This window comes from Bicyclus anynana, chromosome 23 (assembly GCF_947172395.1).
Source record: "Bicyclus anynana chromosome 23, ilBicAnyn1.1, whole genome shotgun sequence".
NCBI lineage: Eukaryota > Metazoa > Arthropoda > Insecta > Lepidoptera > Nymphalidae > Bicyclus > Bicyclus anynana.
Window position 1 is genome coordinate 6,479,594 of NC_069105.1, and position 15,723 is coordinate 6,495,316.

Genomic DNA, 15,723 nt, shown 5'->3' on the forward strand with positions numbered 1-15,723 from the left:
ATAATGGTTCCATCTACATATCAGTCAGTCAGTACACCAAACGTACAAATAGTAACGGCTGGTTCAATTAAGGACGTTTTGGCTCGTATTGTCAAAAACATATTTAAAAACTAAATTTTTCTTGTAAAAACGTCACAAAAACTTATGAAAAAAAAAATATCTAGTAGAACGATAATCAAATATTTAAGACCATTTATAAAAAAAGTGTCAACTAGCCTATTACTTTTTGATATGTATAACGTATAACGTTGTACCAAAAATTGTAAGTTTTGCAACTTCTATAAATAAATTTTGTTGATGAATAACGATTTTTGTTTCCTATTGCCTTGAGAATTCAGTGCATAAACTGTGCGACTTGGTGAGTTTAGTATTAGGCTGGTGGTCTAGGACAACATCATATTCATCTGATAGTAATCGTTACACATTCAAGACATAAACACAGGCCAACGTTCGTGAGTGCCAATACAAAACATTATATAGTTTAAATAATTTATATTATACAATGTTTATAAAATACCACAGAGTAACCGGAGAGAGTCTTTACAAACTGCGTGCTGAAGCGTGCGTGCAACCCATAAAAAACACAAAAGTCACGCGTCTCCTTGCATATAAAAACAATTACGTAAATTGATATAATAATCAATAAAAAAATACTCCATCTTATTTCTTTAGTTTTTGAGAACAGTTTTTAAAATATTTAGAAACATATACAAAACAACATATATATAACAAAACATAACGTTTTTTAATTTCATATTCGTAGCGGGTACGACACCGTCATGTTACGTACGCTCCATCTGTATATTATTGATTAATCTGTGTTAAATACAAAACACTTTAATGATAAAATCAATTGTATGGAATTTTATATTATAATAATGTAAGATAGAATTTAAAATGTTTCATTTTATTATATTAAACATAATATTTTGTATAATTTTATATCGAGTGCTTAATTATTATCGATGAAACAGCCCTAGCTCAATTTGGTGACCAAACATGGTTACCGTAAGCCTCAACGAAAATTACTTGTCACATATCCTCTATTATCTATGTATCTAAGGATACAATTTAAACTAATAAAACTCATTAAAATGGACATGTCCCAAATTTGTACGGTCCGAGTGTCAATGTCATTGTCAACTAAGCAGAACAAATTATTTTTATTATAGATGCATCCAAAATAATAAAAAAATCTCTGTCTACGAAATGTTTTCTTTTAACTTGTGTCTTTGACATTTGACAAAATTACATGACATTGACAGCTTACATCGGATAAAAATTCAATGCCAGGTGTTTTTTTTGGCTGTTTAGAACACTTTATATTGTCTATGTGTAATTTGTAGACAAGGGAGCGAAACGAAATAAAAAATTGTCTTATTAATGCGGGTTCCAAAAATTCTGAAAATTGTTTTCTCAACAGCAATTTGTATCTTCTATCCATAAAAATTGCTATCGACCTACTTATGAATTATAAATAATAAAGGCCCATTTTGGGACATGTCCTTTGTTGTAGTATATCGATGACCTAGTTGATAATACTTTAACCGTTCGGTTTACTATCATACACTTACATATAATAGATAATACAAGCGAATAGAAAATTGCAAAATTACATTGGCAGGGATTCATCAAATTTGATACAGCTCAAGCGGATTAACTTGACACCTGGTTCAAATCAAATCAAATCAAAAATCATTTATTTCAAGTAGGCTCAGTTTACAAGCACTCTAGCATTCTACCACCGGTTCGGAAGGCAGGTTCTGCTGAGAAGATACCGGCAAGAAACTCAACAGTTGCTCTTTTGAAAAAGTCATACAGTATTATAATTTACAATTGATAACAATTACTGTCTACATTTCATAAAGTTTTACTTCCTTGGTTCGAATGAAGTCTGTACTGAGTTTGTTTGGTTGTGTTTGGAAGCCAGGTGTCAAGTTAATGCGTACGAGTTATATACAAAATAGTACAATAGTGATGTGCGGTAAGTTGATAATGAAAATTTTAATAAAAAAAATACAACCGACTTCAAAACCTAAAAACGTACCCACTAAACTAAAAAGCGAAAAATAACATCATAATATGTTCTACCTGCTGATCAGTATGAAGGCGGTGCTAAGCCGGTGATAAGCCGGTGATGTATTAATTCAAGCCATGTGAGAATATCTTATAGATTTAGATTTTGCAGACAGTGTTGTTTCATGTAGTCCTGTCAGAAATGGCTTAAATTAAGACAACACCGGCTAAGCACCGCCTTCATACTGATCAGCAGGTAGAACATATTATGATGTTATTTTTCGCTTTTTAGTTTAGTGGGTACGTTTTTAGGTTTTGAAGTCGGTTGTATTTTTTTTATTAAAATTTTCATTATTTTTCCATTTTTAGTGTAAAATTTCATCTCAAACAAATACATCAGACCCCTAATGACAGTCACAACCCATCTTGTTACAAAATTCTCAGCAATACAAATTAATCGAGCCCAAGCACAAGGTAGCTACCGTAAACCGTTAAGGACTGTTCCCTTAATTGACCTTGGTCTTCATCAGCAGACCCCTAATAACAGACACAACTAACACAATCTACAATCCCGGTAGAAAGTTCTCAGCAATACGAATTAATCAAGGCCAAACACAAGGTAGTTACTGTAAACTGTTAAGGAGTTCCCTTAATTGTCCGTAGTCTTCATCACCAAACCCCTAAATGACAGTCACAACCTATCTATGTGGAAAGTTCTCATTAATACAAATTAATGAAGCCCAAGCACAAGGTAACTGCTGTAAATCGCCGAGGAGTTCCCTCGTCTGTTTTATGGCTCCATCATCAGATCGATTCTAAACCTTCATGAAATTGTAGTGCTTAAAAGTACTAAATGGAAAAATTTACGAACACACTAGACACCCATATAATTTTCGAAAGTTCCCCTCTATTTCTTCAGGATTCCATCATCAGATCTTGACATGATGGCAATGGGACCAAATGGGGACTATACCGTTTCAAACAAAAAAAGAATTTTTGAAATCGGTCCAGGCGTCTTTGAGTAATCGGTGTACATACATAAAAAAAAAAAAAAAATACCGACCGAATTGAGAACCTCCTCCTTTTTGAAGTCGGTTAAAAATTACAGCCGAGGCGATATTGCAGCTATAGTAAGCAAGCAGAGGCTGTAATTATCAAAGCGCACGTATGTCATACGACGTTTTGTAACACATTTGCGAGGAACTACTCTTTGAACACAATTTCTGAAAATTAATTTACCTACATCTTTGTTTTCTTTGGTGACATTTTGATACGCTTGTCATTTTTGCATAGATAGTGAAATGCGTGCGTTTTTTTAGGAAAATACACCAAACAGCCAGTATTACTAATAAAGTAAGTTAATATTTTTGTGTTTCTGTTAACGCTTTATGGTTGATATTTACTTATTGTTAAAATTATTATAATGAAAGAATTAAATGTTTTTTTTATCTAAATTTTATCTCACTAATATAATTTTATTCATAAAATGTTGAGCACTTTACTGACATAAAAATTCTTTGCGAAGATTTAGATAAGTACTGTTCGTTTTTAGACGGATGATGGAGGTTTTAAATTACATTATGGCACTTGTGCGTAATGAGATACATTACGATATTGAAATTGGTGAAATAAGCGATACTTCAAGAGCAAAATAATACGTGTTATAAAAATGATATTTTTCTTTCATCCATTACTTTCTTTCAAGGTGAGTTTATGGCAACAAATAGTGCCACAGTTAGAATTAATGTTTCTACTTCAGAATCACATTCCATTTTTTTGAAGAGCCCCACTGCCCCAGTTTTATGTCGTAGTTTTAAGTTTGGACAGATATATAGGTGTCAAAGGGACAGATCGTCAATGGCCGGCCTTAGAGAAAATACAGTGATTTAGGAACCAGCGATCAAAGCGCCACTTTGACAGTTGTCAACCTCTATTTGTCAAAGTTTTACGAGTCTGCGCACAGGTTCTTTCGATAAAAAGATAAAAAGTAAGTCGTTGTCTATGGTCGGTGGCTAAACAATATGGCGGCGGATGCACGCTTCTATATAAATAACGTAAAAGTGTTAGTTTTTGTGAGAATTAAGTGATAATATTAATGTATATAAGTTAAATTTAGTGATAACATGGCGGCAAAAACGTGGAAAATCGAGAAAGACCTGTGTCGGTGCTGTCATGCTGAAGGCACCTTTGACAATTTGGCGGAGCCGCGTACGTTTTTAGAAAAAGAAGAAGTCTATACAGATATGCTTAGAGAATGCCTTGATGTCGATGTGAGTACCAACAATTTCTCTACAGTGTTTTATATCGAGCTAAGATATATGTTTAACTAAGCAAACTTCGATCCCAAGGCGCTTACATAGAGGTCTTAATCGGCTTTTGTCCGCCGTGTTTATCTTTCTTTACGAGTCATCATTATCCATCATCATCATATCAGCCGATGGACGTCAACTGCAGGACATAGGCCTTTTATAGGGTTCCCAAACATCACGATACTGAGCCGCCTGCATCCAACGAATACCTGCGATTCGCTTGATGTCGTCAGTCCACCTGGTATGGGTCGACTAACACTGCGCTTTCTGGTGCGGGGTCGCCATTCCAGCACCTTGGGACCCCAACGTCCATCGGCTCTTCCAACTATGTACTCCGCCCATTGCCACTTCAGCTTCGCGACATTTATTTCGTCTCTGCAGCTTTGGCAGTAATATTGAATTATATTATCTGATGCCCGCAATGGGGATGATGACTAGGTTTGAATATGTCGATTTTTATGATACATTCGGGTAAATAAGGTCAATGTTAACTAATTTATACATACAAAGCAAGGATTGACTAGATATTTGCAAAATAAATTAGATTATAAAGTTTCAAAATCTATTAAAAATCTTTTATCGTAATTAGATGAAAATTCTTAAAGTTTTAGCTTCCTTACATTCAATGTGACATTTTTTAATATGTGAACTATAAACATAAACGCACAAATAACAAAGATATTAGTAATTTTGTTTGAACGCACATACAAATCTAATGATCATTACATTGCCTACGACATCATTAGTTCGTGCCATTTTGTATGGGGCGTTTTTCAGGGATCCGCGGCAGCGCCGCAAATCTGACCCTTTAAATTCCTGTAGCTCCGAAAGTAATGATTGCAGATACCCTGTTCCTTTTACAAAATTGCTTTACTATTAGCAATCTCTTAATTTATATACAATTTAAAAAACTGTCATCATCCCTATTCTGTGCACAAGGAGTTTTAGTAAAACTTGCCCATCATCTCATCACTCTGAATTAGTTATCAAACTTAATTTAACTACCTTAAGAATATTGTTGGAGCTCCTAACATTGTTTTTCTCTAAAGCCTTCTTTTAGATTCAAATCACAATAGTTCTCTTTCCGTGAGAATATGTGGGTAAAATGACCATGATGCTCCTAAATAACTTAGCTTTCTAGTGGTAGAAAAATTCTAGGAAAAGGTTCAGTAGATATAGAGATTACCCCCTACAATACCACAAACTTTATCTCCATATAATATTAGTAAATCGTCATTTTCATTATTACCAACCCATATTCAACTCATTGCTGAGCTTGAGTCTCAAAATGAGAGTGGTTAGGCCAATAGTCCAGACTTTACACACTTAGAGAATTAAGAAAATTCTCAGGTATGTAGTTTCCTCACACTGTTTTTCCTTCACTGTTTGAGACATGCAATATTTAGTTGCTTAAAATGCATATCGCTGATAAGTTGGAGGTGCATGTCCCAGAGTGGATTCAAACTTAGCCCTTTATGAGTCGGAGGCAGAGGTTATATCCACTAGGCTATCACAGCTGTGTAATATTAGTATATACAAAATATCTATTTATGACCATAATAATCAAACTTTGTGTATGTGATATCCTCAGTCAACTTCAGCAGTCAGTTCAGAAGTCAGTCAACTTTTACAGTTATCTGCAATCAGTTTACAACTTTAATCAGATGTGATGTGAGGCTGTTGGCAGTTGGAGCGTGATTCCAGCAAACCATCTACTCCTAATTTTTTTTTTTTGTTAACCCAGAAGGTCTTTTAGGCGACGCTATTAAAGTATGTCATTTCTTTTTAGGCGTTTCGTGTAGGATCTTGTTTTAAGTGTAACAGCCAGATCATTAGGGTGCCTCTCTATTCTCTCCTGATATCTGGTTTTGTGTATTTTTGGATTTCGTCATTAACCATATCAACCTTCAAGTGATGGTGTATTTCATTATTAGTGACGAACCACGGAACACCACTTATTGTGCGAAGAATAATATTTTGCATTCTTTGGATTATATTAATATTGGTCTTGCCCAATTGGTCTCCCCCAGAGTTGTATTCCATAGAGCCATACAGCCAACTTTTACATGTTCACTTATTATTATTAATTCACTACCCTATTGCATATTCAATTATTATGTAACGTAACATATGTATTAAATAAATTCAATGGAATATTCCAGATTCCACCGGTGCCGGGTGAGCTGTGCGCCATCACGTACACAATATGCACGGCATGCATCACCCGGTTGCGGGACGCGTGCAACTTCAAGAAGCAAGTGCAGGACTGCGAGCAGAGGTTCATGACCATGTACTACAAAAACGCTATCCAAGGTGAATATTGATATTTGTTATGTTTGTTGACCTTCAGAGCCTGAAGCGAGTTGACATGCTCGATAACTAGATGACGGCAGAGCTATGGCTCTCCTGTCAGAAACCCTGCAGAAACCTTGCTTTCTGCAGGGTTTCTGACAGGAGAGCCTTGTTTAAGCAGGTGAGGCAGCAAGCAACTCACCTGCTTTCCTGTCAGAAAGCAGATGAGTTGTGAGAGTTGTGTCAAGTCTCACAACTCACCTGCTTAAAGTCTAACGTCTGATCGGAGATCCAAAGAGAAAAAAAAAAAAGTTGACCTTCAGACCTGTTGGACATATCTCACTTGAGAAGAATTTACAATGAATTATAGGATAAGCAAGTTAAAATGACAAAATTTACATGGAAAGTGTAATAGAAATACATATTTAAAAAATCAAGGTGCCGTTGTCAACTAGAAACTATTTTATTTTCCCACCGGTCTGTCTGTCTGTGGCTTAGCTCAGAAACTTTAAGCACTAGAAAGTTACTAAAACGAAAGTAATTGAGCATGAGAATGTAAATAAGATACGCCGATAAAGTTATAAACCCATATAAAAAAAATTGGTTGCCTGTAAAGTCGGTATACGGGCGAAAGTTTTACGTGACAACGACTTTGAGTGGTAAAATAATTTTAATGTGAATATTCATAATTTGAACCGGTGTGTATGCCTATCTCTCTCTCTCGCTCTGTCTCTCTCGCTCTTAGGCGGGCTAACTGTGCTCGAGTGGAAGGGACGCGTGCCTTTCACTTTTTATGTCTGTCTCTCTCGCTCTTAGGCGGGCTAACCATGCCCGAGTGGAAGGGACGCGTGCCTCTCACTCGCTCTCATTGTGAGCATAACGTGAGTGGAGCGTAACGCAGTTTCTTGAAGTGTCACCCGGCAAACCAATTTATAAGACGTTGTCACGTCAAAAAAAAATTTAACGATTTTTATTGTTATACTATTATAGGATAGTAGGAAGTAGGATAGGATCCTACTTCCTACTATCCTATTTCCTACTATCCTACTGATATTATAAAGGTGAAGTTTGTGTGTAAATGTGAAAATGTGTGTGTAAGTATGTCTCTACCTCTTTTACGCTGCGGCTACTAAAGCGAAATTTGGAATGGAAATAGATTTTACTCTAGATTAACACATAGGCTACTTTTCAATCCGGAAAAATCCATGATTCCCGCGGGATTTGTGAAAAACTAAATTCCACGCGGACGAAGTCGCGGGCGTCCGTTAGTATGTAATAATACAAAGATTTTAATTGAATGTGATATTTATTTCCAGGCGTGAAACCGGAGACAGTTGTGAAGGAGGAGCTGGAGGTGTCCTTGGAGCTGCAGCAGTCGGAAGACGAGATATTGGGTAAGTGGTTTTAAATGTACTATATATACTGTTTATGATTATGAATGGGTTATATCGGATCTGGGTGAAGTTGCTGGTTTCACAGATGATGGGGACGATGACTAGGTTTGAAAATATTGCTTTTTATGATACATTCGGGTAAATAAGGTCAATGTTAACTAATTTATACATAAAAAATGCAAATATCCAGATTATAAAATTTAATTAATAACCAGCCTTGATAACCACCTCTGCCTCCGATTCCGGAGGGTGTAGGTTCGATTCCGGACATGCACCTCCAACTTTTCAGATGTGTGCATTTTAAGAAATTAAATATCACGTGTCTCAAACAGTGAAGAAACCTGCATACCTGAGAATATTCTCTGTGTGTGTGAAATCAACATTAATAGGCTGTGGGTTCGACTCCCACAAATGGAATGGAAAATATTTTCAATTTCTTGTCAGGGACAAGCAAAGATCGTTGACGTACCGCCAAGCGATTTAGCGTTCCGGTACGATGCCGTGTAGAAACCGAAAGGGGTGTGGATTTTCATCCTCCTCCTAACAAGTTCGCCCGCTTCCATCTTAGACTGCATCACTTACCATCAGGTGAGATTGTAGTCAAGGGTTAACTTGTAAAGAATAAAAAAAAAAAAAAAACATACAGCCTGAGTTTTACGACATTTTTTAAAGATTTATGATTGGGTTTATTTGTTTGTTAAGCTTGTTGATAACAAACAAAAATGCAAGAAACATACTTTTATTAAGCCAATTTAAACAGATCCTTATTTATACATCACTAGCGGACGCCTGTGACTTCGTCCGCGTGGAATTTAGTTTGTCACAAATCTCTCGGGAACCATGGATTTTTCCGGGATATAAAGTAGCCCATGTGTTAATCCAGGCTATAATGTATCTCAATATCAAATTTAAGCTAATTCGGTTAAGTAGTCGAGGCGTGAAAGAGTAACAAACATTCATATCATCAATATCATCAGTTTTCACAAATCTCGGGAAACCATGGATTTTTTCGGGATAAAAAGTAGCCTATGTGTTAATCCAGAGTAAAATCTATTTCCATTCAAAATTTCAGCCAAATCGCTTCAGTAGTAACGGCGTTAAAGAGTAACAAGCATCCAGTAGGACTAGCTGACGCCGCGCGGTTTCACCCGCGTGGTTCCCGTACCCGTAGGAATACGGGGATAATACATAGCCTATAGCCTTCCTCGATAAATGGGCTATCTAATACTGAAAGAATTTTTCAAATCAGACCAGTAGTTTCTGAGATTAGCGCGAACAAACAAACTCTACAGCTTTATAATTTATTAATATATTTATTAAAAATATCGGGTAACTCGTAAAAAGACTAGTTTCCCAAAAAAAAAAAACAAAAATATAACATTAAGTATAAACTAGCGGACGCCCGCGACTTCGTCCACCCTTAGGGAAAACGGGAGAGAAGTATCTTCTCCCGTTTTCCCAACATTTCCCCTCACTGCTCTTCTCCTATTGATAGTGGCGTGATGAAAAGTATACTATAACCTGCCCAGGAGTATTAACAATAATTGTACCAAGTTTCGTTAAAATCCGTCGAGTAGTTTTTGTTTCTATAACGAACAGACAGACAGACAAAAATTTTACTGATTGCATTTATGGCATTAGTATCAATCGCTAATCACAAATGCTAGAGGTCTTAGGTATGGATAAATACTTAGGACTGTTCTGGTGGAAGGCTTCGGCCGTGGTTAGGTTCCACCCTACCGGCAAAGACGCGCCGCCAAGCTATTTAGCGTTCCGGTACGATGTCATGTAGAAACCGTCACATTATGGATAGAATTAACTTGTATCTCTTCGAAGTAAGCCCATCTTAGTGCAAAAAAAGTCATAAAAAGATGTGTGTGTTAGAACAGACGACTAAAGTAAAACTAGCTCTTTCTCTCTACGTCCGTTCGTCTCGCCCGATTACAATTTTCGTAACGCTTCCACTAGCTTCCTCCCCAAGTCAAACGTATATAAAGTTGTACTTCAAAAAATACATTTTTACATAAAAATTGAACCGATCTGAAAGACCTATTTCACTTATTTTGATTTTAACACAAAATTACTGAACCAATTTTCATGAAAATTAAATGACACCAATGTGGAAGTATACTCTTTCAAACAAAACAAGAATTTTCAAAATTGGTTAATAAATGACAAAGTTATGAGGTAGCAAACTAAAAAAAAATTAAAACAAAAACATAAAACATTGGTTAAAAAATATTTAGATTTATGATGAAGAATAATTTGTACGGAACTCTCGGTGGGCGAGTCCGATGCGCGCTTGATCGGTTTTTCACTATTTTAGTGCTTACTCTAGTTGAAAACTCTGTGCACGCCTTCAATTGATGATGATATTTGGATATAAAATAACATGGATTGTCTGATTTTAGTTCTAAAGAAGGAAGAAGAAGATGATGATGAAGACGCTTTGATGGACTTCACCAATGATGATGGTATGTTGACATTTTTTTTTTGTATTTAATTAATTTTTTTTTTACAAAGTTTTTCAGATTGAAAAAAAAGAAAAAATCAAAACTTGCTAAGGTTTTGTCTATTCGATTCCTACAACACAATGGGGTAGTTTTTAATATAAACAATTAAAAAGGGTGATTTTTAATATAAACAACTAGCGGACGCCCGCGACTTCGTCCGCATGAAACTCGATGTAAACTTTCAACCATCTCTACCCTACCCTTTTCTCTTTTTTTTTTGTAGGGGTAGGGTAGGGACCCTACCCCTACAAAAAAAAAAGAAAAGTATCCTATGTCCTTCTCCTGACTCTAAACTACCTCCCTGCCAATTTTCAGCTAAATCGGTTCAGCCGTTCTTGAGTTATAAGTGGAGTAACTAACATGACTTTCTTGTATATATATAGATTTAATATTAATATAAACAATTTTTAGCACACAGACTCAGAAGTGGTTTAAAAAAAATAAGAAACTAATCAAAAAAGTCCCACAAAGGTTATGATTCACAACATTTGTTAGGACCCTGGGGTTTGTTGGGGGTGCCTTTACGTCTATGAATTCCGCTGTTAAAATCCGCTTCACTTACAGACGACTTGAGTGACGACTTCCCCATCAAAAGACCGACAACGAGCACGAAGACAAGATCAAAAGCGAAGCCTAAGCCGAAACCGTCTCCGGTGAAGAAGGAGAAACCTCCACCAAAGAAGAAGGTCGAGGCGAAGCCGGTGAAGGAGAAAAAAGGTAGGTGTCTCTTTTGTTTGAAGACCCGTTTTTTTGGTAAAAATCTGTGGACCTCAGTAGGTTTCGAATTTGAAAAATCATTTTTTTATAACTCGAATATTTTAAAATCTAAATATTTGATAGGCTTAGATTAAAAACCGTTAGTTTTAAAAGTAGAATATTTTTAAATCTAAATATTTGACCTGCGTAAGAAGTCAAACTATGAAAAACCTTTTGCTTTTATACTAGAATATTTTAAAATTTAAATATTTGACAGGCTTAGATTTAATAAAAACCATTTGTCTTAAAACTAGAATATTTTGAAATCTAAATATTTGACAGGCTTAGATTTAATCAAAACTTTTTGCTTTAAAACTAGAATATTTTTATATTTGAATATTTGACAGGCTTAGATTTAATAAAAACCTCTTGCTTTAAAACTAGAATATTTTTAAAACTGAATATTTTGTTTTAAATCTCGAATGTTCTTGAATATAGTATTTGACCTTAATACGAATATTTTTATATCCAATTTTAATACAATTTTAGAATAATTTTTCAGATTTGTCAGGTATAAACCAAAATTAAATTTTTTAAACATAATACGTATAATAATTACGATAAATGCAGGTTTAGTAATAATTTGTATGAGGCTAATTTAGGTGGATGATAAAAATATTTTTGGCATTGAAGTATACAATTTAATGGCAACCAACGTGATGTGTTGTTTACTCGTGGTACCTCTTATTGTACGCTAACACCCAAAAATGTTTTACTGCGCATAGTTCAACTCACAGGCCGCGTACTATACAGGGTGATTCGGTCTTTAGTGCGGATATTTTTTTTCGTGGTTCTGTATCATTAATAGAATATAAATCTACAAACAGTTCGATACATTTTATGTAATTTTTTTTTTTAATTTATGTCTCTAAAATAACAAAATAATGTACATATTATTACTAAACAAGATATATTCAGCTTAAAAGTGATCTAGTGACGTTCTTTAGGTATCAAACGAAAATAAAATAAACGCACAATAGGGTGACCCTAAAATTCTGTTCAAAAGTAAATAACTTTAGCTAACGATAATTTTGTTATTTTTGAGTTAAAAAAAAAAAGAAAAAATACGTGATCATTAAATTTTGTTTATGTACAAAATATAAAAATATCCGCACTAAAAAAATTTTCTTCCTGTATATGTTTTTGAATAAATTAAAAAATACTTCCAGCTGTGTTTCCTGACACGTTTAATAAGAACACCTCTAAGGAATTGAATAGGCATCTTCTAGGCGCTCTTCATCTTAGCCCTCATCAATTAAAAATAATCAAAATTTAAAATAATTTATTTAGCTTAAACACGGAGAACACCAGTGAGAGTCTTTACAAGTAACGTGTGGAGCCGGTGCAACTCATAAAACAAATGTCACGCGTCTCCTTGGCAACCCGCCGCATATACAAACTTTTATCATAATTACATTTCTAAATTTAATACTAACAATAATTACTTAACATTATTGAACTTTAACAATATTGAAGTTTTATTAAATACTTAACGTCTTATTAAATAATTGACGTCTTATCAAATACTTGACGTCTTATTAAATAATTGACGTCTTATCAAATACTTGACGTCTTATTAAATAATTGACGTCTTATTAAATACTTGACGTCTTATTAAATAATTGACGTCTTATTAAATACTTGACGTCTTATTAAATACTTGACTTAATTACGTAAATTAATATATTAATCAATAATTACCAGTAAAAAATACTCTATATTATTTATTTAGTTTTTGTAATCAGTTTTTAAAATATTTAAAAACATAACACGCATTTTTTTTTAATAACACTGTAAGTTACTGATGCGACGCTTCGTGTCGTACTGACTCGAGAATGTATCCGTTTATGAATTTCGTATTCGTGACTGGTACGACACCGTCGTGTTTTATTAATATTATTGATTAATCTGTGCGCTTAAAACACATTTCATACAAATGTAGGTTGAAACGGCAATTGCATTAAAATCTTTAAAAGATTTTGTGTTACAACTCCTCAATGCTTTCCATCTATCATGATTGTAATAAATAACTATAACAACATAGAAAAAATAAACTTACAGGAATTATAAGACACCAAAGAAAAGCAGCAAAAATAAAGAAATGCCTGAAAAGTAAAGCCTGACAAAATTACGAAAATTATTTTTCAAGGTCATTTATTTGTTTGCCATAAGCAATTTTTTCAAAAAGATTTTTTGGTTCTTCATAGGTCTACAATTAAATATATAACAAAAGTAATACTAAAATGGATTATAAATAATTAAATTAAATTAACTAAAACGTAAAGAAAAAACCATTGTATTATCTGTTACATTTTATAGTTTTATAAAAAGCGGTGTTTTGTTTTAAATTATCGGTTTTTTGTGACAGTTATCGATGTTTGGCTATGGTTAGGGCGGTGCAGTGCTCTTTAATGAAGTCTGTGGTCAGTTGTCTATGGCCAACTATACTCTATGACACATTTCTAAAGCTCTAGTGAGTTAGATTAATATTTTCTTGTTATTTTTGCTTTTGTCTTCCTTAATAAGCACTGTTGAACTTATAATGTCTTTTGTAGATGGTTTACATTTTGAATTTTACTGTGCAACTAGCGGACGTCTGCGACTTCGTCCGCGTGAAATTTAATTTTTTACTAATTACGGATTTTTCCGGGAAGTTGTCTGTTGTTTCATTATCTGTCTATCTTCTAATTTAAGTCCCATTAAAATCGACTTAGCTATTCCAGATTAACAGGCCGACTAAAAAGAAATTTCAAAACCTTATCTTTAACCTTTAAATTTTTTATTTATATGTGACGTTTGCCACAAAATGCAAACTTTTTCACCAGAGCTAAATACTTTACTTTTGTGATTTCACGCTAACGCTATTTAATTGATTTTAATAATTCTTTAACCATTAGAAAGCTACATTATCAGCGAGAAACATGGGCTATTTTATCGCCGCATTCCATCGGGAATAGGAACTACGCAGGTGAAACCGCGGGGGGTCTGCTAATAATAATAATAATAAAATTGAAAATTTTGAAAAATGTCATGAAATTATTAATTAGGGTAATTCATGTAGACGAAGTCGCGGGCGTCCAATACTTCTTTAATAATAGGTACATGAACGCAATATCACAATGGCCTGAATGCTTCATAACAACGGTCGTAGGTTCGATTCCCGGACCACGAAATTAAGAATGTTATATTTTTGTAATTGGCTCAGTAGTCTTGTATAAGATGTTTTTTGACGGCCTTCATGGCGCAGTGGTATGCGCGGTGGATTTACAAGGGTCCGGGTTCGATCCCCGGCTGATTGAGGTTTTATTAATTGGTCCAGGTCTGCTTGGTGGGAGGCTTCGGACGTGCCAAGGGATTTAACGTTCCGGTACGATGTCGTGTAGAAACCTCCTCCTAACAAATTAGCTCGCTTCCGTCTAAGATTGCATCGTCACTTACCATCAGGTGAGATTGCAGTCATCTAAAGAATTAAAAAAAAATATTTGACGGAAGGTTAGGTAGGCTTCGGCTGTGGCTAGTTGCCACCATACTCGTAATATCGCTAAGTAATTTAGCGTCCCAGTACGCTTAGAATCCACCTAAGGAAAGATTGATAATAATCTATACTAATATTATAAAGCTGAAGAGTTTGTTTGTTTGGTTAACATACTAATCTCAGGAATTACTGGTCCGATTTGAAAAATTCTTTCAGTGTTAGTTAGCCCATTTATCGAGGAAGGCTATATATTATCTCTGTACTCCTAGGCGTCAGCTAGTATATATATAAAATTCTCGTGTCACTGTTTGTGGTCGCATACCTCGGAAACAGCTCTATCGATTTTAATGATTTTTGGATGCTTAATAGATATGAGAAAAGGTCGTAAAGTACTTTTCCTCCTACCCCCACCACAATTTTTTTTGTGTTTTTGTATGAAAGAAATTTATCTTTTATAACGACGATATTTATAACGTCCTGCATACCTGAGAATTTTCTTAACTCTCTACGTATGTGAAGTCTGCAAATTCGATTGGGCCAGCGTCTCTCATCCTGAGAAGAGACTCGTGCTCAGCAGAGAGCCGAATATAGGTTGTTAATGATAAACGACGTTTACAGAGTCAACTAGTCGATAACTCAGGCCAGGGTCACGGGTTCGACTCCCGTTCGATTTCGCAATTATTGATAAATATTTTGATTGAATTTTAGGGTTTTAGAAGAAATTCATTAGGTATATTTTTAATTTAATTTATTATTGTATTTTATAGTCGTACATATATGTTAACTCGATAAATTGGCCTATTAATTGGACGCCTAGGCCGTTCATTAAACGTCGGAATCCAATGAAATCGCAAAATACAAGTCAAAACACTGATCGCAACGTTTAACGAGATGGCTGAATGTCGCTAGTCGTTTAGTTATTAATAGATACTCATTTGATCTGTGGTTAATGACGAATTTTTGACGTT

General features: G+C 34.7%; 1 protein-coding gene across 1 annotated transcript; it reads left to right on the plus strand.

The window, feature by feature from the left end:
- Window positions 1-3,986: 3,986 nt before the first annotated feature.
- On the plus strand, window positions 3,987-11,241 carry LOC128198042 (zinc finger protein 226-like; the record flags this gene model as incomplete). The annotated part of the gene is given in 5 exon segments (XM_052888702.1): window positions 3,987-4,286; window positions 6,488-6,638; window positions 7,934-8,011; window positions 10,423-10,485; window positions 11,089-11,241. Coding segments are annotated over 5 exon segments (592 nt in total), but the record flags the coding sequence as incomplete, so codon positions are not given.
- Between the last annotated feature and the right edge of the window lie 4,482 nt (window positions 11,242-15,723).